The 25,701-nt window shown below is 27.7% G+C and overlaps 1 protein-coding gene across 6 annotated transcripts in view; it reads right to left on the bottom strand.

Moving 5' to 3' along the window:
• Nucleotides 1–5,128: 5,128 nt before the first annotated feature.
• The window catches only part of LOC129915594 (ELAV-like protein 3), a 39,992-nt gene continuing 19,419 nt past the window's right edge, over nucleotides 5,129–25,701 (bottom strand). The window contains exons 2-9 of one of the 6 annotated variants that reach the window (XM_055995212.1): nucleotides 16,181–16,404; nucleotides 15,634–16,115; nucleotides 13,994–14,097; nucleotides 13,775–13,928; nucleotides 13,396–13,416; nucleotides 12,475–12,742; nucleotides 12,231–12,408; nucleotides 5,129–8,025 (exon numbers count right to left, since the gene is read on the bottom strand). In XM_055995212.1, coding sequence (XP_055851187.1) covers nucleotides 7,864–8,025; nucleotides 12,231–12,408; nucleotides 12,475–12,742; nucleotides 13,396–13,416; nucleotides 13,775–13,928; nucleotides 13,994–14,097; nucleotides 15,634–15,829 — 1,083 coding nt within the window. In that variant the 5' untranslated portion in view covers nucleotides 15,830–16,115; nucleotides 16,181–16,404 and the 3' untranslated portion in view covers nucleotides 5,129–7,863. The remainder of the gene's footprint in view (nucleotides 8,026–12,230; nucleotides 12,409–12,474; nucleotides 12,743–13,395; nucleotides 13,417–13,774; nucleotides 13,929–13,993; nucleotides 14,098–15,633; nucleotides 16,116–16,180; nucleotides 16,405–25,701) is intronic. The other 5 variants (XM_055995209.1, XM_055995208.1, XM_055995206.1 and 2 more) reach the window with 5 other exon arrangements.

Raw genomic sequence — 25,701 nt, forward strand, 5'->3', positions numbered from 1 at the left:
TTTTTTTTTTTTATATTAACATATTCATTTTTTTTATAAATTTTGTTTTAAATTCTTTTTCGATTTGTTTTTTTTTATTCTGTTTTCTATTTTTTGTTTAATAAATATATTATTGTGCTTTCTTTTCAATTGATTTTTTTTTTTCATTTACCCTTAAATATTTGTTTTTTTTTTTTTGTCTTTTATTTTTAAAATGTTTTATTTTCTTTGTATACTTACGAGTAAAATAGAAACAAAAAAATTGTTGTATGAATCAATTGCTTGTTGTATTCAATACGATTGCTTATTCAATTTGTTTCATCAAGATTGAGTGTTTTTTTTTTTTGTTTTGTTTTGTCACATGTTTTTTTTCGAGTGGATGATTAGTTGTTTTTGTTTAATTTTGGTATTTATCTAGAAAAGAGCCCCAATCTCCAAAATTGACAATGCTACCATTTTTGGCGGATAAACTCCTGGAAATATGCAACGAAATACTTTTTTTTGGCGCTCTTCATTGACAGTGACCCTTTGAATCGCTTCTAGCGTAATCACAGATTATTTATTTATAATAACTATTATTATATAAATTATAATTTATTTTACTTATGTAATATCTTTGACAAAAAGGGTCAACTTAAGTTCAAAACGCAAGATTCGCGCGATTCGTTTTTTTTTTGTATTTGTTCCAGTAAATTTCTGAGTTGATCCAAAGCAACTAAGGGTTCAAACTTTTAATCGCTGGTAGTTCATTTTAATCCTTCGGCAATTTGGAGGTTGGAACTTCATCTAGATATTTACCGGTTGTATTATTTATTTATGTATGTTTTTTTAAGAAATAGAACAAAATGTTGTTTTTTTGTGAGCTTGAAAATAATTCTGAATTTGATTTGAATATTTTTTTTTTATTTTTTAATTTTGCAAATTATGTTCTATTACTTTTTTATATTTTTGCTTATTTTTGTTTAAATATTTCTATAAATGTACTAGATGATAAGTAGGTATAATTTTTTTTTTGTTTTTAATTAAAATTTATATTTTCAAACTAGTTTTATTTCTTCTATCATTGTTTAATTAATTTTTTTTTTTTTAATTTATTTTTTAATCTTTTCTCATGCATTTTTGAACACATTTTTATTTTGTAGCGATTTTTTAACAACTACGCTTTGGCTTTCTAGGACGCATTATGCAGTGACTTTGAAGAAAGAGGCTTTGCAGCAGTTTAAAACATAAAGTAAGTAAAGCTAATAGAAATTAGAAAAGAAAGGATTTTTATTTCGGATTAAAATGGCAGGATCTGTCTTAGTTCTCTAAATCTGAACATTTTCGTTACACCATGTTTTCCGATTAACCTCTTTCAAGGCTTCTCGTATCTTGAAAATATAAAAGTAACTTTCACTCGTATGATCTTCTGAAGACATATTTTTTTTTTAAACACACTTACGTTAAAAAATACTGGATGAAACTACTGAAATCGAGGGTATCTTTTCCAATCCTATGTCGTTTCCGTTTAGCTTCATGTGCTTCAACAGACTTTTGGATGCTTTCGGACGAAAAAAGTTCAATCGAAAACTACATTAACCGTCCGCTCTTGTCGACCTTATATGACATGCGCAATAATTTTTCGTCCTAACAATCTTCCCTCATTTTCAGTTGTTCTCCAGCAGAGCAATAATTTCTGACCAAAACATTTTGAACGTCAGTAAAAGTCACAAGGAACATTGTCAAAAATTGTTGTAAGCACTGGTCAACGAATTAATGTTACGGTTGGCTTTAATTTTATTAGTTCCCAACGTTGTAAAGCGCAATGGAATTTTGTGAGTTTTTAAGTTCTTCAGGAAGCTTCTGTTTCGTTTATCATTTCGGGTATATTTGATTTTCGTGATAAAAAGGTTCAATAAACATTGACCAACAAAAATCAATAATCTGCTGAATTGATGTTTGAAAATGAGTGAATGAACTCTAGACTTTCAATCCCTTTTGCATTCATGTTTTGGTGGAATCTGGATCACCAACTAAAATATACGAAGGTAATTTCCAATATTCCCGCTATCATCATGTCGTTCTTGTTCCAAAGACTGATTTCGAGGGAAAATTTATTCATTTAGCTATATAAAACCGTCTTACATTCTTCTTAATTCTAAACACTTTTCTAGGCAACCTTTAGTCTTCAACCAAAGTCCGACGATAAAAAATTTACTTCCAAGACTTTTTTCTCTTGAAAGATTTTTAGTCCAAATTATTGTTCGTTCAGGGCAAACAATATTATTCCCATCATTTTTATATCCGATTCATATGTTCTTCCTTATCACAATAACAAATATGTCGGTTCTTGAGGTTCGATAAATTCCTAACCCACATATTTCGTTTATGAAAAAATATCTTTTAGTTATTCTCATAATGATGTTGTAAGCCTTTGCATGACCAAGTAAATAATTTTTAAGACTAATTTACTATTTTTGTATTAACAGCTTAATTTGGTCAATAGAAAAAAATGTTCCACATACGCCACAGTGCCCCATTAAATATGTTTCTTTATACATTTATAACAAATCTTGTATCCCTGACCAAATATTGGAAAAATGTGAGGTGCGTTGTGTTCTACTTTTTTTAATATTTCTGGAAAACATAAAATTTTTTGAGGTTATCGAATCAAGTCATTTTTGGATGCCATATGATGGTGAGATAGGACTTTCCATTTGTTCTACCTTTTTCTCATTAATCAAAACTTATTTGTCGACCACTACTTCGTATTGAACAACAGGGACATAATTGAGCTCTTATGCCCGATATACGCAGAATCACGAAAAAATGTTAAGTTTTAGCAAAAATACTGGCAAGCTGTTACTCCAGTGAATGAGGCATAATAGTATTCCTCAAATTCAAATTCTAAATCTTCTCCAACACTGGCTTCGTAAGCTATTCCATATTTCCTACACTAATGGTTATCAATCCGAAAAAACTCTAGTCAGTTTATAAAAAAAACGAATCTTCTTCATCCACTGACTATAGAGCGATTGCTCTTTATTTTGGTCGTTCTATCTCAAAATGTATTCCCCATTTTCATCGATGAACTCTTTTCCCAAACTTCGAAACCACTGCTTTTCTGACTATTGATCTCTCAGTTTTCTAAATTCGTTTGATTTATCTTCCATGTTTTGAGGGAAATGTGAAAAAAATGCGTAGAATTCAAAATCACTATGCTGATCGCTACTATTCACGGCACGATTGCATTGAGGAAATTCAATCCTTGGTATGAGCATCACAAATTATCTCCTGTGGAATGTCACCAAAAACCCTGTGAAATATTTATGTCTCCTCTAAAAATGCAGAAAATTGCTAATTGCTTGAGGTGACTGGCCTAAACAATGTTCAATTGAAATATATTTTCATTCCATCTCCATCATAGTACTCACACATTTAAAAATTCTCATATGCTAACTCTCAAATCCAATTTCAGGCGTATTGTTCAACAAAGATATTCTTTCATTAGGCGCACTACACGCATGTGGAATGTTTTACCTACCCATGTGTTTTGTCCTCTAATTTTAAAACTTAGAACTTCATAATCAAAGTCCATTGTTTCTTCTTTAAGACCCTTCTTTTTTCTACTAACATTCGTGTGCTTGAATTACAAAAATTAATAATTTTGTCAGGAAATGCTCTACCATGTGTTTTTTTTTTTCACTTCTTGAGGCTCTAGCAATTCTTTTAAAAATCATTACTCCTGCTAAGATTCCTGAACCTGAAATAATGTCCAATGAATTTATGTGAATTCTGAAGAAATTCCCAAGACTTTCGATATGAAATGGAAATAATATCAAAAGTTTATCAACAATCCCAGTCATATAAACAGAAAGATATCAAACTAGAACAAAGATTAAGGTCGGAATTTCAATCTGAGTAAATATCAAATGCGGCTAACATTTTGAGACAAAAGTCACATGTGTCCAGTGTGAACTAGGTCATATTTTTGAAAACTTATTCGTTGTCAAAATCTGTATTAGGGCTCAGAAGAAATATTATTTTATACAAATTAAAATTATAAAATCAAGAAAAACAGGATCAGCAAGCAATTAAATAAAGAAATACTAAATACAAAATTCTTCCAACAGTCACTGCGAATTTTCAACCTTTCTGTATTTTTGTTTTTTTTTTTTTGATAAATTTTCTTCATAAATAATTTCTACATTTTTTTTCATATAATTTCTATAGCTTTTTATTTTTTGTTTTCTTTTGTATTAAATACCATCAAGGAAAATATTTTCAGCACCATTTGTTTTTTTCTCATTTTAATTTTTTTTTTTTTTTTCATTATTCATTTGTTTTGGTTTATGAAAAAAAATGTATGTGTTTCATTTAGGTGATTATTATTTAATATTCGTGAAAATATTAAGTTTGAAAATCAATACCTACCGCATTACTTTGAACAAAGAATTAGAGAAACCAAAAAAAAAAAAAAATATTTTTCCATTTTGTTTTATTTAAATAAATAAAATCATATACTCATATACATAAGTAATTCATTACATTAACATAAAGAACAAAGAGAAAAATTAGACAGAAAAACAACAAGAGATAATATATAATATTTAGATACTTAAATAATTATTTAAGAAAAAGAAACACAAAATTAATTAAAAATAAAAATCAGACAAACAAAAAGGACTAGATTGTGTATTTCTTTTTCTTTATTTTTAAGTCTAAGAACAATAAACAATAAAACATATAAACATACATTGATTATAAACAAAAACAAAAATATTAAGTAATTGACACAAACTAAATTAAATATTAAAAAAAACATTGAACATAAAATAATAATAATAATTCATGCGCAACATACCAAAAAAATTAAATTCGAGTTTTTTTCTCTATTTTTTACTTTGTTTCAGTTTTTTTTATACTTCATTAAAATGAGACAGAAAATATTGGTTTCATTAGGTTTTTTTTTTTTTCTTCTTTGTCGAAACAAATATTTTTGTGCTGGAAAACCAAAAATTTATAAAGAAGCAAAAGAAATTTTGTTAATATTTTTTTTTTTGTTTTATTAAAAAATTTGTTTTCTTGTTGAAACCACATAATATAGTAAAATAAATTTCTATTTTTTTTGTTCGTTGTTTAACGTTGGTGTAGTTTTGTTTCTATTAGGTTTTTTTTTTTGTTGTTTTTAATAATGTTTATTTATCCTTTCTTCCTTCATTTTTGTGTGTGTGATTGAAACTTTAAAATTTTTTAATTTTCTTTCTACTTATGCGATTTATGTTTTACTAATTTTTAAGCATTTGTTTTTTTTTTTTTTTTTATAAATTTTTGTTTTTAATTAAATTTATTTTTTTGTTTTGTTTTAATTAAGAATCAAGTTGATACATATAAAAAAAAAAAAAAAACAAGTAGAAAATACTCAAGAAGTATGTTTTTGAAACAATAAAAAAAATATATAAGCTTTTGTAGTTAAAAGAGAGAGAAAATTAAATGTTAAAGCTTTGAAAATAAAAGCTCAATTAAAAGCTTAATCCAATTCAAAATTTTATTACTTCACATTAAAGCTTTATTTTATTTATTAAGTCTTTAAAAAGCTCATGTAAAAGCTCAACTATCAACTTGATAGTGGATTTACAACATTTACTCATTAGATTTTAGCCTCCTATATAGATCATTTGCTTATAGATAAAGCTCGGTTAAAAAAAGTATTTGCTAAAATACTTAGATACATGTATATTAAGCTTTCAAAAAGCTTAATCGAAATTATTATTCAAAATAATAGCGGTCCGCTTAAAAATTGAACAAGTTTAATTATGATTAATGACACTGGTAAAAGCTTGGCTTAAATTTAAACTCTATGGATAAGATCTATGATAAAGCTCATATAGATGTATTGGTTTGAACATAATAAGTACAGTAATGATGATTTGAAAAAAAAACAACATAATATTTTCCACTTAAAAACTAATAAATCATAGAATGCAATATATCTACGAAAATCATTTCTTTTTTAAAGACTCCTAATCAAGTTTGATATGGATTTAAAAAGCTTTTCATAAGCTTTAAGCTCAGTAAGAACAAGAATTATACTTAAATGAAGCATGCTCAACTTAATTGGGATATAAAAAGCTTTTTCATCAACTAAGTTGAAAAATAAATTTAAGAAAATATTTTTTTTTAAATATACTTCTTGAATATTCTTCTACCAATTTCAATATTCTGCTCGTTTTTTTGTTTTTAACGTTTTTAAGGAAAAGAAGATTCTTTATAAAAATGTCTAAAACTTCTATAATTAACTACTACAAATATTTTTTTCTTTAATTAATTATAAACTTTGTTTAAATTAATTATTTTATTTTGTTTGTAATATATTTGTGTAGGTATGTTTTTTTTTTTTTGTTTTAAATATTAGGAGGGATAAAGAATTTGATAGTTGTTTGTTGTTTTGTTTTTGGTTTTGTGGTTTTTTTCTTTCTTTATTTTTAATAACCAAAAGAGACAATTTCGAAAACTTTTCTTCTTTTACTTTAAAGATGATAAAAGAAGAAAAATAAGGAATAAATATTAACGAAATTTATTCTACAATAACATTAAATTTTGCTACAATAATTTCTTTTAAATTTAGTTTTTTTGTCGAATCAATAATAATCATAATAAATGTTTTTTTTTTGTTTATGATTTTTTTTTTATTATTATTTAAATTTTCCTTTTTGTTTGTATCTACAAAATTTTTAAATATATATTATACATATATATTTTGTGTTTTATTTTTTAATTTATTGTTATATTAATTGTATACGTTCCTCTCACATACGTTTTCGATTTTTTGTTTTTTTTTTTTTTTTTGTTTTTTATTATATTTATGATTTCTTTTTTATTATTTTTATTTTTTTTATTGTATTACTTGGAATCAAAATGTATAAATTTATGTATTTGTGAAAATCATGATTTGGTTTTTTTGTTTTTTATTTATTTTTAGTTTTTGTCTCAATTGTAGATTAAATATATATAATATAATATTTTATATAAATGTATATATAATAATATTAATAATAATATAGTAAGGTGTATAATATTTTTTTATTAATATTTTTTTTTCTTTTGTTTTACTTTTTTTTTAAAAATGGTGTTTTATCTCATTATCTCATTTCTCTGCATTATTATTTTTTTTTTTCATTTTTATTAATATTTTTGCTTAAATTTGCATTTTTTTCCTACGTGCATTTAAATAATTCTTTTGAAAAAAAAAATAAACAAAACCAACAAAATGAAAATGAATATCGAGAGCACATATTTTTCGTTTGTAGGAAAAAAAAGGAATATAAACGTAATTTTATTTGCGTGTGTGATTTAAGTCAAATTAGTATTTTTTTAAATAAGAAAAAAAATATAAAATAGAAAAACTTTACAATAATCGTCATGGAATTCAGTACAAGTTGTGAATTTCTATTTGTTGTTTATTTATTTTTAGGTTTTTAGCATTTTTGTCTGTTCTTGTAGTATTTTTTTATTTAGCCTTAAAATTTTTGTGTGTGTATGTTTTGCATTATTATTAACATTAAGTTCCATATTTTTTTTTTTTTTTAAATAAACATAGTTTACAAAGTAAAAACAAAAGACCGCTTGTTTAAAAAAAAAATAAATAAAACTAAAACTTAACAATTTAATACAATTATTTAAACAAAAAAAAAATAAACTTCACACTTAATTAACGAATTTAAAAAAAAAAAAATAATAAATAAATAAAATTAAATATATATTGCGGACTTTTTAAGAAAAAACAAAACACAAATAATAATTATTAATAATTTTAAACATAAACATAATTTGAGAAAAAAAAAATCAATGTAAAAGTAAATTTAAAAACGCAAACAATTGATTTCGATTTAGTATTTGTAAAAATTACGTTTGCTTTTGTTTGTTTGTTTTGAAGCTGACTTGTAAGACCCGATTGCCCAATGTATAACCATTTAATGATTGTATAGCAACAACAGCTTCTTCATAATTGGTCATTGTAACGAAGCCGAATCCTTTGCATTTGTTTGTCTGGAGATCACGAATTACCTGGAATAGATGTGGACTTTATTTCTTATTTGGACATTTTTGTAAATTTATATTTAACTAAGGTCAAGGGTACCGATACAAAAATTAAATTAAAATTTAATGCAATTTTCATGGAAGGCTTATATTTTAATGCGAAAATGTTTGTCTTTTGAGGGAGCATGTAATCCAAAACAAAAATTTGGTTTGCAAAATATATTTCGGTCCGTAGATGCTTCTTTTTCGACTTTTGCTAAAAAAAAAAGTTTCTTAAACATCCCAAGCCACATGAGCACGGGTCATACATAATAATATAATACTAATATACTAAGAAAACATCTTTTAAATAGGTGTCGACTTCGAAACGAAGCATATTTGACTGCTTGTATATTTAAAAAATTTTATTTTGTCGTTAAAGCCTTTTAGTTACACAAATTTTTAAATATTTTTGCAACAAATGTTTTTCAAAAACAAAAATAAATGTTTTTTAATCCAAAAATGTGTGCTTGAAAATTTGTTAAATTTTAAAATAACTATTCAAACGCTTCCGTAAAAGAAAAAGTACACAATATTTTTACTTGGTACTATACCACTATAGCAGGGCAAGATAAGGAGATAAAAATCAGACATGACATTGCGATGATAGAGAATGCAAAAGAGTGGGTCCTACAATTCTGTATGTCTGTATCAATCTTTAACTGCACCCTTAACTACTTCAAACTTGATTTTTATACCTAAAGGCGAAATTTAAATTTTATGTTTAGGAGCAAAATCAACGGTACTTGCCATATAAAAACTTACTTTTTATTATTTTGTTTAATGTTTTTGTGTAATTCGTGGCAATTTACATCGTACGATACCTGTCATTAAATCGTTTTCTTCATTTCTGACTTACTCGGTAACGATTCAACCGATTTCAGCAACAAAAAAAATTATACGAAAGCATTTTACTAACTTTAAATAAAATATAAATACAATTTTCGGTGCCGTGAAATAACGCCGAGCGAAATAACGCCGAATTCCAAAATTCGGCGTTATTTCACTTTACAAAAGCGAAATAACGCCGAATTTCAACATTCGGCCTTATTGCACTTTGTCAAAGTGAAATAACGCCGAGTCCCAACTGAGAAATAAGGCCGAATGTTAGAAAAGTCAGCATAAGAGCAGACGCAAGTTAACCGGTATGGTACCCTTTTTCTTATTTTCAAAGGCATATAAGTCCCAAATTTATTTGGGCACAATGGCTCCCATCCCAATTTGGGACTTATGTCCATCCCATCGAGGTATAGGTTCCAAAAAAGTTTTGGCTCTTATTTCTTATAGGTATGCCTCTTAATTATTCATTAACCTAGATAAGTTTCAAGATGTGATAAAAATGTGGCGCAGGGACATAAGACCCAAGGACATAACGCCCACTCTTTATTTTTGGGAGTTTTGTTCCACTTGAGTGGGACGACATTTAATTTAAGAATTATATCCCACTTGAGTGAGACATTAGCCCAACATATTTTTTATTTAACTGGGACATAAGCCCCACACTTTTCGAAATATAAAATAATAATGTAGAATAACTTTTGTTCTATTTTATTTGCGTTTTGTTTCAGATTCTTTAAATGAAAAAGAAACTTTGAATACAACCAACCTCGCATGATAAGCGCGGGTCATTTTGAAAATTATCTCGCAAATAGGGCGGTCATCACAATACAAAGATAAGAAACGAATAAATCCCACCTGTTTTAATTGGTGGAAGGCAAAGCGGAAAAAAATTTGCTTACATGAGAATATATTTAATTTTCGGAACCCAAACGCGAAGCGGAAAAAAATTTTGCCCACGGGAGAATCAATTTTGAGGTGTGAAAATAAAAATTCGCGCGAATTTTTATTTTCACACCTCAAAATTGATTCTCCCGTGGGCAAAATTTTTTTCCGCTTCGCGTTTGGGTTCCGAAAATTAAATATATTCTCATGTAAGCAAATTTTTTTCCGCTTCGCGTTTGCTAAGTTATAACACAAACAGGACTTAGGCGTATAAATAGTGAAGTATGTTTGTAGGCTGGGGACATGCTGTCCTGCTTTGGATACACTATTGGATAGGCGTATGTGCCAATAGGGTGGGACATAAGTGCAAAATCGAATTTTGTAACTATCCCAAATCCAGTTGGGAAATAATTTTATAATTTGTGAATTCTTCGTTAGTGAGACATAACGTCCATCTTTTATTTGTGGGTCTTATGTCCAACCTGAGTTTGACAATTAATTTGGAACTTATGTCTCACTCAATTGGGACTTAAGTCCACAAATATTAAGTGGCTGTTATGTCCATGGGCCTTATGTCCCTTTGCCAAGAATATGGCATTTCAATACCAAACTGACTACAGGTGGTTACATTGCAATTTTTCCTAAGCTCCACTTAGCAGGATTTGCCTCACCGAAAAAGTGAAATAATGCCGAATCGGCGTTATTTCACTTTGTCATTGTGAAATAAGCCCGAATGTTGAAATTCGGCCTTATTTCGCTTTTGAAAGTGAAATAACGCCGAATTTTGGAATTCGGCGTTATTTCGCTCGGCGTTATTTCACGGCACCCAATTTTCGAAAAACATATTTTTTGGATTTGAGAAAAAAGTTAATTTTTTAAAACGGATCGATATCGAAGTCTGTTTCCTTATAAGGTTCAATCACAAGCAAATTAATTCCTATATCTAGAGATTTTCTGATTCTCCTAGAGTTTGCTAGAAAGTTGTTCAAAAGGTGAACGAGATAGGGACATGTAAATAAGCAGAATTGTCATATATGGATTCACTCTAACAAAGGAATTCTTCATGAGAAAGAAACTAATCTATTTTGAATCAGAGTAGGTTGTGCTATTTCATCAAACTGCTCTGTCGGTCTAACTTAAACCTATTTAAATTTTAAACATTTTACGTTTCAGAGAGGATGTTTGGCAATTATCGTTGTCTTCCATGTTTCCAGCTGATCTTGTGTTATTATTGAATGCAGGACACTTACAAAACCATTATTATAAAAAAATAAATGGTTCTTAGTTTTTTTTTTTTTTTAAATTTTCAAAGTATAGAAAATAGGCGAGTTCGTAATCATCATCAGCTCAAAACAATGTTGGACTCGGATTCACTCCAAATAAAACCCTTCTACTTTAATGCATTTATCTTATTAAAATCCAATTATGGGTTTGAATTAAGTTTAAAAAATTAAGTTACATTTACGAGCGCAAATTTAATTTAGTAAAAAAAACACTGCCGCATGCATTTTTACGCAAAACAGGCATGCAAAAAATCATTTAGTCTGGATTATTATTTTCAAAGGTAAAAGTGACATCATGATTTCAAATAGCCATCTGGTGATGACAAAATTAACCATCGCGAAGTGTAGGATCGATGAAGTGACGAGAAAACTCTGCCATCTAATGTGACCGAAAAATGCCTTTAAACTGAAAGGAAAACTCTATACACTATACTGCAACAAAACATTACACTGTACGTCGTTTTCAAGAAACAAGGATGAATGAAAAAAAACTTTATTATTCAGGAAAACAAATATACAGAACCTCAAACTAAACTTGCTTTCTTGTTAAACTACCATATATCTAAACGAAGCATATGCAAAGCGTGTTGGACTGATGGTAATATAATAACAATAGGTAAATAAAATGTTTTAAAACAAATAATAACGTTTTGTATAAATTACATTTATGTAGTCAAACGCACTTCCTTCTTTTGTTTTGAGTAATCTCAAAGATGTCAGCCTAGAAGCTCAGGTTTTCATCTGTTCTTTTAAAAGTTCTACTTTCGTATTTCTATAATAAAAACGCCTAAAACTATGCTTTTTTTATTGCATTTCTATACCCCTAATGGAATCAATTAGATTTTTAAAAACTCAGATCAAAAATGTTTGTTCAAAACACAACTCTGCATTGGTTGATGAACTTACAACAATAAATCAGTTTCGAGATGCATGTTAAAAAATTTGGAATTCGAGTGGAGAAAAATTCTACCAAGTCTTAAAAAATTTCTCTATAAGAAAATGTTTCTCATACACCCCAGTGAACGTGATAATTTAATTTGTTGGAGATTAACCAACCTTAAAATTTATATTTGAGGCGCTAAATTTATACAACCTAATTTTAACCAACAGTACATTAATTTAAGAATAATTAAGTACTTTTAAGATATATATGTAAAAATATCTCAAAATTGATTTTTAAAGGCTCACCTTAACAGATTGCACAGCCCCGAACGGTCCAAACAATTGCCACAACACATTCTCTTCAGTCTCTGGTGCCAAATTATAAACAAAAATACACCAACCAGATCCATTGATTGTATTCCCCGGAATCATTGTGTTGGCTAAGAGATCACCAGTCAGTGGGGAATATCTGGGAATAACCGAACTAAAATTTAAAAAAAATAATAATATTAACTAGATAAAAAACAATTAATTAAAATTCAAATCAAACCTATAACGTCCAGCAGCGGTAGGATGATGTATGGCAGCAGCCGCTGCAGCGGCAGCAGCTCCACCTGCAAATCTCGCTCGTGGATTTTGGGGCGCAATATAGGCAGCGGCCAGGGGTGCCAAAGCTTTGCTGCTGCTCGGGTTGTTGGCGAATTTCACTGTAATTGGATCGGTGGCGTTTTTCGGTACAGTTCCGTTCAGTTCCTTGATGGCACGATCTGCCTCATGGCGTTGATCAAACCGAATGAAGCCGACACCTTTTGAAAGACCTGTAGTTAGATACATTTATGGATATGGTGTACATTGATTTTAGTTTTTTTGTTTTTTTTTTTGTTAGGCTAAAGGCGTCCTGAGTCTGAGACAATGTGTGATAGAAACCTTTTTTTTATTCTGAATTTTTTTCTTTTTTGTTCTTCTTTCTTTTCCAGCTTACTTTTAAGTTTTGTTTAACTTTAAGTTTAGCAAAATAAAATTAAAAAAGGACAGCAAAGGGATAAAGACTAGGCAAATGCAGTTAATGAGTTGAAAAAAGATGGAGAAAAAGATAGATAGAGATAGAGAGACAGAAGAAGAAGAAGGAAAAGTTAAAAAGCTTTTGTTTCTATATTAAAATTTATTAATGTCTGGATTTTTATTGTTTTTTTTTTTTTTATTATTATTTAAATTTATCTTTTGCATTATGGCGTACAACAGTAAATTAAAATGGCGAATTAGTTTGAAATCAAAAAAAAAAATAAACAAATGAATTGAATAAGTGAATGAGATACATCGAATTCGAATTTACAAATAATGATAAATTATTAAAACTTACAAAAAAAAATGAAAATTATAAACAACAAATTAAAAATTAAAATAAACACAACAATTTCGTGTTATTATAAACACAAAATTTTATACGAAAAAAATTATTTTGGTTACCTACCGGAATCACTACTAGCTCCACCTGAAGGTACAAAATATTTTTTGTTTTTGTTAAAACGTAATGTATTAAATTTTGTCTTTTTAATTTTGTTTTTTTTTTTTTATTTTTTATTTAAATTAAAAATTAAAAAATCAAATTTTGTTAATTTTTGTTTTTCTTTTAAAACTTTAATTTTGTTTTTAATATACTTTTTTTGGTCTATAAAAATCCAGAACTTGTTTTGTTTTGTGTTGTTTTTTTTAACATTATTAAAAATTAAATTTCTCTTTTCATACTAAAGGTTAGATATTATATTTTTTTTTTTTTCTTCCAAAAAAAACAAAAATATTTTTTTAGTTTTACTTCATAAATATAATAATTTTTATAATTATTTTCCAACCTGTGATATTGTCGCATAAAATTCTTGAGGTAATTATTTTTCCAAATGGACTGAATAGTACTTCTAGATCTGGTTGGGTCATATTCTTTGGAAGACCAGATACATATAGATTTGCTCCCTTAATTGATTCTGAGCTAGGACGGGCGATTGACACCTAGAAGAAAAATATTAAATTTTGATTTAGTAACAAGTTGTTATTTTTTGTTTTCTAAAACTTACTTTAATGGTTTTATTTTGTAAACGAAGACCATTTAAGGAGTTTATTGCTTTTTCGGCATCTTCTTGTTTAACATAGTTAACAAAACCATAGCCGAGACTTTGGCCTATTGTGGAAAGAAAAAATATACATTATATAAAAAAATTTAATTTAAATTACATATATCAGCCAAATAACAACTCCGATCACTATAAAGAAAAGAGGTAAAATACTTTTGAAGAATAGTTTTAGACAAAACTGCACACTTTTCTAAAATACTTTTAGCTCAGAAACGACTATATCATTTATATTGGAATTATTAGAGTTTGTGGAGCAAGAGAGACTTTTAAGGAAGCTTTACAAATCGTCTACCTCATAAGGAAACCTCGTAACTCCCAAATTCAAAATTTTACAGGAGAGACGAAAGAGTAGAGAAAGAACAGAATAGTTGGGAGTTAAGTGCTGTGCAAAATTTGAATTTAAGTCTATTTAGAGTTTTCGGAATGTCTTCAAATTCTCCGGGTTGCTCCGCTGCCATATCTGCTAGAAAATAGCATTCAAAAGTCATTTTCGAAAAAAGGTGGAGTTACGAGGTTCCTTATGAGGCCGACGAAATTCCGCCCTCTGCCACACTCATTTTTCTCATGCATTTATTTTGTCGGGAAAAACCTTCATAGATTTTGATTGCATTTTTAGCTTTGCTTTTATGGTTTTCAAAGCGAGTTAATCATTTAAAATGAAGTTAAAGGAAAATACACTAACTGTCACGCCCAATTTTTGAATATTTCTGTTTCCTGGAAACCAATTCATTAGTTTATGGAATCCTTTGGAAACTTTTAATACGATTTGTGAGTAGTTAATTCTGCCGGTATTCTGGTATTTATCGGTGGAATTTTTTTTGTTTTTGAATTTTAACTTATCACAATTCTGATATTCATTAAAAGTGAATCTGTATTTAAGTCGTTTATGAGCGTCAAACGAAGAATAATCCCTGTTATACGGTATAAAAAAAATTCTGACCTGGAGGTGCGACTATGTTAATCATATGCTTTTTGGGTCGCTGAAACCGAATCCGAAGTCCGTTTCACTCGATTACCTCAGGTTTTTTTCTATCAGCTCGCGTTTTCGAGATATTCCCGTTATAAAATCTCAATAATCGACTTTTTGCTACTTTTTCTGTTCCAGGAACAAAACAATATTTTTTTACAGGTTTTGGGTGTGCTAAACTCGAATACGAAATCAAAATTTTTCTATCAGCTTGTGTTTTCGATATATTCTCGTTATAAGATCTCAATAATCAATTTTTTGCTACTTTTAAAGCATTTCCCTAGTAGCTGTATTACCCAAACTAGATCTATTAGTGTTTTTGTGATTTTTGAAGCTCTGTATCTGTATATCTGAACATCTCTGTGGTGCTTGTTTATGACTAGATTCAATGAATATTTTGAGTTTGAAATTGCTGACTCCTTCTGTATTGAAGTAAGAAGGGTATTGAAGTGGTATAATATAAGGACGTATTTCCAAAATCATTTAAATTTATTTAAAAACATATAAAAATTATTGATTCTTGATTTTAAGACAAAATGAATTAAATGGCGCCCAATGTAAGAATTAAATATGAACTTACTTAAGCAAACTAAAATATTTAACGATTTAACTTTACCTGTTACTTTATCACGAATCAGCTTGCAGCTTTCAACTTCACCAACACTGACAAACAAAGACCGAATGTCCTCCTGTGACATTGTCTGTGGCAGATAATTTACAATTAAATTGGTTTTTGGATCTTCCGATGAGCTGCCACTTCCGCCATTTTGCTGTTGTTGTTGTTGACCTTCAACCATTCCGCTGGTCATCATTTAGAAATTGGATGAAAATATGTGTTTTTAGTGTGTAACAATTAGGGAAGAAGGAGAGGTTCTTGAATAATGATTAAATCGAAAGGATTTATGTATTTTTTTTTTGTTTTTGTTTAACAAAGAAAATGTACGATTAATAAAATTTTTTTACTAATTAGAAGTATTTTTTTTTGTCTATAAATGTTTTTTTTTTTTTTGATAGTAAGAGAAATGTTCTATAGCTAATAATACTGATACAATTGTTAATTTATAATTATGATTTGTAAATTTAACACATAAACGAACGCTGAAAAAAAGAGAATATAAAATATTTAAATTAGTAAGTATTTTTTTTTTAAATAATAAACTGACCTTTGCTTAAACTGTTGATGCTGAGGTTAGCGAATTAATTAGTGTGTAGAACGTTGTTTTATATTTTTAAGCTTGTGTTTGTTTATTTATTTTAATGTTTTTATATATATTTTTTTTTTAATTAATTTTTGTAAAATCGATCACAATATTTTGTGTATAAAAAAGCTTCTTCTTATACTCTCTTATTTCTTATTTTTAACACAAAGAACGATATATAAATAAAACTGAAAAGAAACATTAGAAAAAAGAAAAAAAAAAAAGAAATTAGATTTGGTTTATTTGGATTAAGAAGATTATATTGATTTACTAGACTAAGTATGTAGTTGGAATGTATGTATAATAATGGTGGTGTAGGGAAAAATTAAAAAAAAAAAAAAGAATGAAAAAAAAACTGGTGCAACACATTGTTGACAACACATCGAGGAGAAGCCTTGTAAATGTTGTACTAATTTTTTAATTGAATAAAGTTACGCATTTAATGAATAAAACTTAATCAAGGACAAATGTTTAAAAGAGAAATATTGAATGGGTGTGTAAATAGGTAGTTTAATTTCCTCCGTTGTTATCATTTTGGTCTTATTTGATTTAATTAATATAACTGCGTTAATCTCCTTTTATTTCTTTGATTAAATGGATGTTCAGTGTATTGTAAAAACATCGACCTTTTTTCATATGAAAAGGGAAAAAGTTCGGTGTTCAAAATTGGATGTGTAAAATTGTTTTACCAAAAACTGCGTGCTTAGCATTTTTGTGAAGTTTTTAGAATTAATTACGACCAAAACTTACAATAAATGCAATGTACGAAATCTGGAATTTTTTTCAAAAAGGACATGGAATTGTTTGCACAATAACTATCTTTTGGCAAAAAAAGTTTTTTTCGAAAAATCATTAATATCGGTACTGTTTTGAAAGATAAATCTTTGTATATATGTATAGCATATATCTTATTACGAAAAAAATTGAAAAAACCAAAGAATACACTCTAGAAAGATTATATTTTAAAGCTTGCTAAGCATTTTAAGACTTTTTTAAGCATTCATTAAAGAATAATTTTAATTTAATTTGATGATTAAATTCATAAGAAATGTATAAATAAAGACGTTTTAAAGTTATTTTTAAAATTACGAAAACACTTTTTGAAACTGTGTTTTGTAACGAAAACAGAGCTTGAAACAAACCATGCTTTTCTAAAGTTTCTTTGTTGTGTCAAAATTAAAGCTTCACAAGCACGTCACTTTTTTTTTATACCTACTTGAATATTAACAGGTCAAAAACGTGGTTTTTGGTTACTTTTGACATCTTGAATCACCATTAATTTTTTTTTCGATTTCAAAAAGCCATAAATATAATCGTCTGAAATATAATATATTTGTTTATAAAGACGATTCCAATCGTGACTTCTGATTCGGATTTAAATAAAAGCACGACTGGTCATAAAAAAAAATTTTTTTTAATTAAAAATAACAAAACTTTAAAAAATTATATAAAAGGAGAATGGGCAAGTTTGTATGAAACGTGGACGTTACGCGGCCAGGAATGAAGTTGTTATTTATTGATGTAATTAAGGCTTACATATAGTGTGCAGAAGTTTCATCCTTGTGACGTACTTCAAAAACGGATAAAATGCATTTTTGCATTTAACAATTTATATATATTGTCTCAATGTTATAATTGTGTATTTTAAGTGCAAAATATGATACTCTGTCATTTTCCCTGACTCTGAAGACCTTTATCTTGAATATCCAACTATTAGAACCCAAACTATAAGCATTTTAAAACAACAATTTCAAGCTTTCTTTTACAGTTTTGTTGTTCAATTTTTTGTTTGTTTGAATTATTGTTTGAAAAGTAGTTTCCAACAAAATCTTGAAGTTGTTGTCTTAAAAATCTTATATTATAAGTTTTATTGGTCAGATTTTCAAGATTAATGTCTTCAGACTCAGGTTAAATGACAAAGCATTATATTTTTTGTTTCAAATAAAAATATAAATCAATTTGTCCTTCTTACATTGAACAATGCATTAAAAATACTTATACTGTATTATCTTGCATTCTTAATGCAATACAGCAAAAGGCCCATAGTAAAAGTTCTTCCTAAGTTATAGTTCTTTCATTTGATACCAATTTTATTAATGGCCGCTCAACGTCCAAAATGCCCATTCTCCTTTGGTTTGAATTTGATAAAAAAAACGTCTCCTTAAATCGTTTTGAACTCAAAACGAAGCATGTTATTTAATTTCTTGTATATCAAAGAATTTATAGAATTTCTTTTTTGAAAATTTTTTTATATAAAAATTTTCAAAAATATTTCAAAAATAAAAAATTGGTATGCCATTACAAAGAAAATATTATTTGACACATAACAACAAACTTTCAATGAAATTCAATCCGTGCTCAAAAAACTCATTTTTCAACAAAAAAAAAATATAACTTTTCTCGAGAATGTAAAAATATTTTCTGGAATATTTTTCTTTGTTTTTATGTTGAGGCTTAGTTTTTATGTTAAGTTCATTGAAATCGGTTAACTCGTTTATGAGAAAGCCAGAAATCAAAAACGGTTCTTGCCAAGTACCGTTAATAGCGGTCTAAACATTTTTTTTCTAATATTAAAAGTACGACCTTACTTGTTGCATATTATGTAGGGGAAAGTGGCCTAAAATGGCACCCCAAGGTAAAATGGCCCCCTTGCTAGAAATCGTAGAATCGAAAATAATTAGAAACTTTTATGAACGCGATTCTTTAGTTTATTTGGCAAAACCAACATATACGAAATTTCAGGAACTTCAAGCTATTATTATTTGAAATTTGACAGGTCAAACTGTCTCTATCCACATCAAAAAGTACACTCGTTAAAATTTTGTGAAATTTTTTTTGCAAAAAAAAAGTATAAAAAATATTGTATTTTGGAAAAAGAAGTTAATGTGTGTACGCATGAAGTATTTCTTATTAATTTACTGAAATAAGTTGGTTTAAAACGATTTTAAATTTTTTGATGTAAAAATTAAATTGAAAAAACTCAAAAGGGGCAAAATGGCCTACTTAGTGCTCGGGTAAAATGGCATACCTATTTCACATGTCATTTTAAATTTTTTTTCACATTTTATTTTTTTTTAAGTGAAAATAGTTGCTATTTATGAACGATGTACTGAGAGGAAGTCCTGAACTGAGGAAAGCCCTTGATTCCGTCAAAAACCTGGAAAAAAGCATCCAAAACACTCAAAGTTGCAAAAACTACAAAAACGAGACGAGCAACCAACATGAACTGGGTTTTGATAGACTCGATGAAAGATCTGGGGGGATTAAGCACCACTTGTTCCAAGAAAATTGAAAAGAAGCCCTTTGACTCAATTTTGCATTTAAAATCACGTATGTTTGGACAGTGTGCCATTTTACCCGGGTAAATTTGATCAGTGAAATTTGTAGACGTCTTGAAAATTAAATACTTTTTGGAACTTTTTCAACTCGCAAATGAAAAAAATGTGAGAGTAATATATTAAACTTTGAAATGTATATAGCATTTAAGTTTGAATGCTACTGTTTTTCGAGATATAGGACATTTTCCTTAGGGGGGCCATTTTAGGCCACCTTCCCCTACGTATTTTTGGTAGGAGCCGTTTTTGAGAAAAACAGCTTTTTTCATTTTGTTCATATAATAAGTACCGTTAATTTCGGTTCTTAAAACAAAATTTAAATTTCCCCTCCCGGATTTTTTGAAGAACAAAATACAATAAACAAAATAAGACAAAATATTGACAAAGCTTAATATAAGCAACAACAAAATGTTAGAAAAAAAATAAAGTAAAACATCAAAAAGTAAAAAATAATGAATTAAAAAGTACCTACAATGAAGCTGCTAGTAAGCACAAGATTACAAACAAATATACACTAAAACTAAATTTAAGTATTAAGTTCAACATACATAAGCCCTTATGAGACAGTTTACGTAGAGTAAGAAGTAGAATATAAACGTTCATGTTTAACCCTATATGATTAGGTATCAACAAATGACCCTAAGAAAGAAAATATACTATGTATTAGAAATGAGAAAATAAAACTAATTGAATACAAAATAATTGATACAAGTTTTTACACCGCAGGAAAACATCTTGTTTGATTAAAGCACGTTGCATATTTAATAGTGGTAACTTGTTAAAGTGTTAAAATCAATAATGACTGCATTGTTGATTAGTTTTGTTTAAGGTATAAAAAAATATATATCTGATGAAAGTTATCATAAAAAGGCCAGATAATAATCTGATGAATAAAATAGTTTTTATGTTTTCTAATTGTTTTAAAACCTAGAAGACAAAAGGCATAAATGGAGGTAAAAATCTTTGAGGTTGTGCAGAAAAGATATTCTAATATTTCTTTCTTATTATTCAGCATTCTACAGCCGATTATTCTGTTAAAATTTGGAGAGTTATAACCAGGGAACGGATTTACCTAACTTTGCCCTTTTTTTTTGGTTACCGTAAGAAAGTATAGATTTTATACAAATTCGATTCATGTCCTATTGATTTCAAAAACATGGTTTTTATTTTGCCTTTTTTACCCGTTAATGACTTTTTTTGCCTTTTTTACCCGTTAATGACTTTTTTGCCTTTTTTTGCACATCAGAGCCTTTTTGTCTTTTTTCCAATTTTTTTTTTTTTGTTTTTTTTTTTTTATTCACTTTTTGGTGTACCAAATTAAGTGATTAACTTATTTCTACAAATCATAACAGCATGAAATTCATTTAGCTTCAGTTGGCATTACTTCGTTTAAAAACTGAACACATTTGAAAAAGAAAGTTGGAAGTTGGACCTACTTTTCTTCTTTTTTTTTTCTCATTAAAAACAAAAAGGATTTTGCAATTCTTTGAACTACAACCCTTTTTTTTGCTCCACATACAAACGCATAAATCTACCTAGATCTCATTGGGCAAGTGTTCCCGATTTTAAAGAATACCTATAAAAGAAAATTTGGAAAAAGCCAATGGACCGGTTGCAAATGAAGTGTTGAAAAAGTTCACTACTGTTTTCAACTCAAATCAGGGACTTAAAATCCTTGAACAAATAAATTTAGTAATTAACAATCGAAGGAGGCTCTTACCTGAAAACTTTAAAAAATTATTGGTAGTGCAATGCTTTTATAATTAAATATCAAACTGTTTCTCTTTTCTTAAAAAAAAAATGTCTGTTTTTCTATTTATTTTATAAATGCCTTTTTTGCATTTTTATTGATTTTTATTTGCCTATTTTTATTTTTTTTTTAGGTCATACAAATCCTTTCCCTGGTTATAGCATAATACTAACTTTGCTTGGAGAAAAAACGACAAAACAAAATTTTAAGAAATCATATCTCGAAAACCTATTCATTCGAATTTTTTTTAATTTGATTCAAAGTTGAAAAGACTTTAATAAAACAACAACAAAGAGTGTATTTAAACCAATTTAAATTGGCTGAGGTTATAACTATTTCTCGGAGACTATATTTTAATAAATTCAAGTACCTTACAAGCTAATAAACTCGTAAAATCTCCAACCAACCATGAACTCGAAACAAAACTGAAGTAACAAATAATTTCAAAAACAAACGCGCACCTGTTTTTTTCTCAAAATAGAACACAAGTACCTAAGCTATACTCATTCTCTCAATTTAAAACGCATTTTTCAATTATTCCGACACACCGGAATCAAAACAAATCCACATAATTTAACTCAAGTTCCATAAATCAAATGACTTTATTTTTTTTTTTTAATATATTTTTATGCCTGCTGCTGTGCACGTAAAAGTACATTTGTATTGGCATTATCACAAATATTTCTCAACAGATGTAAAATTATATTATTTCTAAAAAGTATCTATCTCTTGTACACAAACACAAAAAATTGCAACAAATTGCAATAAAATCTCAAGAATCTCAAAAACCATCACAACAAAAAAAATGTATAAAGATATACCCAAAATAAGCTATAGGATAGGAATCTTCTTCATGAGCGCGCATTTTGAAAATCCCAAGAGCGCAAATCCAATTTTCTAATTATAATTATTAAAAATATTAAAACAAAAAAAAAATAAAATGAAAACTCTTTAAGAGCCGCATAAAAAAATATTGTAGGTCAAAAAGTTCAATATACAAAAACGATCAAAAGATCTCGAAACTAATTCAAAATAATGTAGACAGAGAGAGATAGCTAATAGAGATCATTAGAAATTAAGAGGAGAGATGTATACACAAAAATTTTTTTTGTTCGGTTTGGTTTGAATAGAAAATTTTGTGTTTTGAAAAATATTTTTAGAATTTTTAAAAATAACTTTCTCAACTAAAAAGAACATTAGTATTATCGGGAAATTAGAATTTTTCTCCTGTGTGTTGTCAACTTTTCTCACTCTCTCAATTTTTGTTAAATTTTGTGTGAAAAAATGAAAAGAGAATTGAGATTTTTTGGAAATTAATTTTCAAAAAAAAAAATAAATGATACATAATTAAAAAAATGTCAAAAAAAATCACCTTTTATCAGTAAATAAACCGCAAAGACAGGTGATTTTCTTTTCCTTTTGCGTTTTTGACGTTTCAAGAAAAACACGAGAATTTTTCAAATACTAGATGCACTTAGAAAATTAGAAAATATATATGTAAAATTTTTGTTGTTTTTTGTCAATTGATTACGAAACATTTAATTTATTTAATTCAATTAAATTATGTTAAAACGTTACATATAAACTGTCACACAAAAATATTTTTATTTATATAATTTTTTTTTTTATTTTTAAACTTAGCAAATGCACTTTTTTTTAATATTTCTTTTGTGTTGTTGCAATTTTTTTTTTTTTTTATTTTTAATTAAAACTTAACTTTTTTGTATGGTTGTATAATTAAAATTAGAAAAAAAAATAATTTAAAAAAAAAAAACCAACAAAACGGTATAACGAACGTAATGCGTAACGTAAATTCAACCGAACAAAAGTTAAAAATGTCAAAACAAAAATTAATTTTTTATTTTAGTTAAAAAGAAATTAACTCATAAAATTAATTTAAATAAAATAAAATGAAATTAGGAGAAAAATAAATTAAATCAACTGAAAGAAGAACAAAATCACGTTCCTTCAACTGAATAGAACCGAAATAAACTGAGAAAATATTGTTGCAAGTCGAAGAATAAAATTGTTGGTTTGGTGGTGTTTTCCATTTTTTTTTTTTTTTTTTTGCTATTTTGAGGAAAAAACTTTTGGGAGAAATTTTGTGTTTATTCTCTTAGTGTCTTAGTTGATGTTGTTGGGTTTCACTACAGAGGGTTGTTGTTTTTTTATTTCCTTTTCGTTCTCTTTAGACAAAATGTGGGTGGTTGTTTTTTGTGAGGGTTGATATGAAAAAAAAAAAAAAACACACCGAGGGTGATCCTTATCGGAATAAATTTATTTGATGATGTGAGAATCGTGCGTGTGAGGGTTAAGTGTATGTTGTTGTACTTGAGCTCGTACCTTTTGATATCAGTGTCAGTAGATATTATTTGAGTAACAACCTACCTTTCTTTAATAATAAACAAACGAAAAAAAAATATGAGGGTTGGAAATGACGCACGTGGTGCGGTTAAATTAAATAGCACTTGGTGATATATGACACTTGGAGTTGGAAGATGTATAATTGGAAAGGAGTATGAGTTCATATTGTATTTTATTTTTTTTTTGTTTAAGGTTTCATTTAGTTTTGAAGATAGAAGAAAATATATAACGCCTTTTTTAAGCTTGCGGACTGTGGGCAGTACTCATATTGCTTTGGATTTTTTCAGGTAAAAACCGTTGCATTCGACCACCTAGACATAATAAGTAGCACATACATCATACATGCATATTTGTGAATATTAGTTTAACTCCATAAATTTGCGTAATGCCTTCTATAAACTAATTTTGGAAGTGAGAGATTTTTTTAACCTCGTTCCAATCATTTGTCCCCGAACTAAAATGTTATTAAATAAACCGGCCAACAAAAAAAAAAATTGACAGTACTTTTAACCGGACGAACCAGTCTTAATGGATTTGGATGCATTGAAGCCAGAGCCCAAACACCCTTCAAATTTTGAGTAAATTGCAGGAAACCATCGATTTTTGGCATTTTTGACTATATTTTTCATTTCATATACATAAAGTAAGGTTAAAAAAAAATATTGTTATCTTAAAATTTTCAAATATGAAAATTTCTTCACCAATTTTTTTAAATGAAAATAAATAAACAAAATATTAATATTTTACTTCAAACTAAATTAAACCTTAGGCACCGGTAATAGCGATCAAGAAAATGCATCACGAAAAATGAAACAGTGTGAGATTGAATATTTTTTCCTGATGATCGTTTATAGCGATCAGGAAAATTTACGTCAGGTGACACAAACAAAATCTACCTACTCTCTTCTTTTCCTGATTGAAATGCACACGAAAAATTGTTATGCAGTGGAACAGGAAAAAATTGAATCACTCCAGGGGGGAACGATTTGATTCATTTTGTTTCAAATGTCACACAGTTGGCACGAAAAATGAATTTGCATCTGGAAAACAAATAAATACCATTTAAACCAAAAATAAGTGGAGCACTTAATTTGCCCTAAAAGATCCAATAACAAAAACATATGTTCTGCTGACCTTGCTCTGCTAACTTGAGAGACATATTTATTTTCTTGACAAGAGGTCTACTTTCTATGAATTTTGGTCTTTTCCTTCGAGTTAGATTTTTTAAAATCTATTTTTCTTTTACATAGGTGAACTAATAAGTTTAAGATCTTATCTTTCCGAGAAATATGGCTCTCAATTGTTTTGGTATTAAATTTTATAAAGTAGGTAATTTCAAGGATTTGTTTCCAAAAATATGGATAGCGCTTCGAATTTTGATGACAATTCCTGTTCAAACCAGGAATTCCTATTCTTTCCATAAGTTAAATTATTTATGATTAAAATTTCATGAAAATAATTCGGCTAATATTGAAAATAGAAAGTTTCTTTTAACTCCTCTGCAAAATCTTGTAAAATGGAGTTAGAAACTTTGCGCGTGACAATATATTTACATATAACCTAATTAAAATTTAACACCTGGTTAACTATATAAAATATTTAAACATATAAATACAATACGTTTTCTTAGTGAATTTACAAAAATCGTTTTGTTTTCAGGTGGGATCCAATAAGAAGAAAATGATCAAAGCTTAAATATAATGCTATTACATTATTTATGTATCTAGTAATAAATTTTATCTCAAAATCGTTTCCTTTTCAGACTCCTGATCTAAAAAAAAGTCAACGACATAAATAGAATACATTTCCCATTAGAATACATTTCCAGCTTATTTTTGTTAAATTAGAAAAAACTTCATTACATCTGTCTCTACATTAAGTACATACCTACGCATCAAAACCTTATCTAATTGAAAAATTTTACCCAAATAGCAACGCCATCTACCTACTCCTACGACTTTATTTGTAACCATATGTTTCACCTTATTGAATAAAATCTACAAAAAAAAAAAACTATAATCCATTGATACACAAAC

The sequence above is a fragment of the Episyrphus balteatus genome, chromosome 3 (assembly GCF_945859705.1).
Source record: "Episyrphus balteatus chromosome 3, idEpiBalt1.1, whole genome shotgun sequence".
Lineage (NCBI taxonomy): Eukaryota > Metazoa > Arthropoda > Insecta > Diptera > Syrphidae > Episyrphus > Episyrphus balteatus.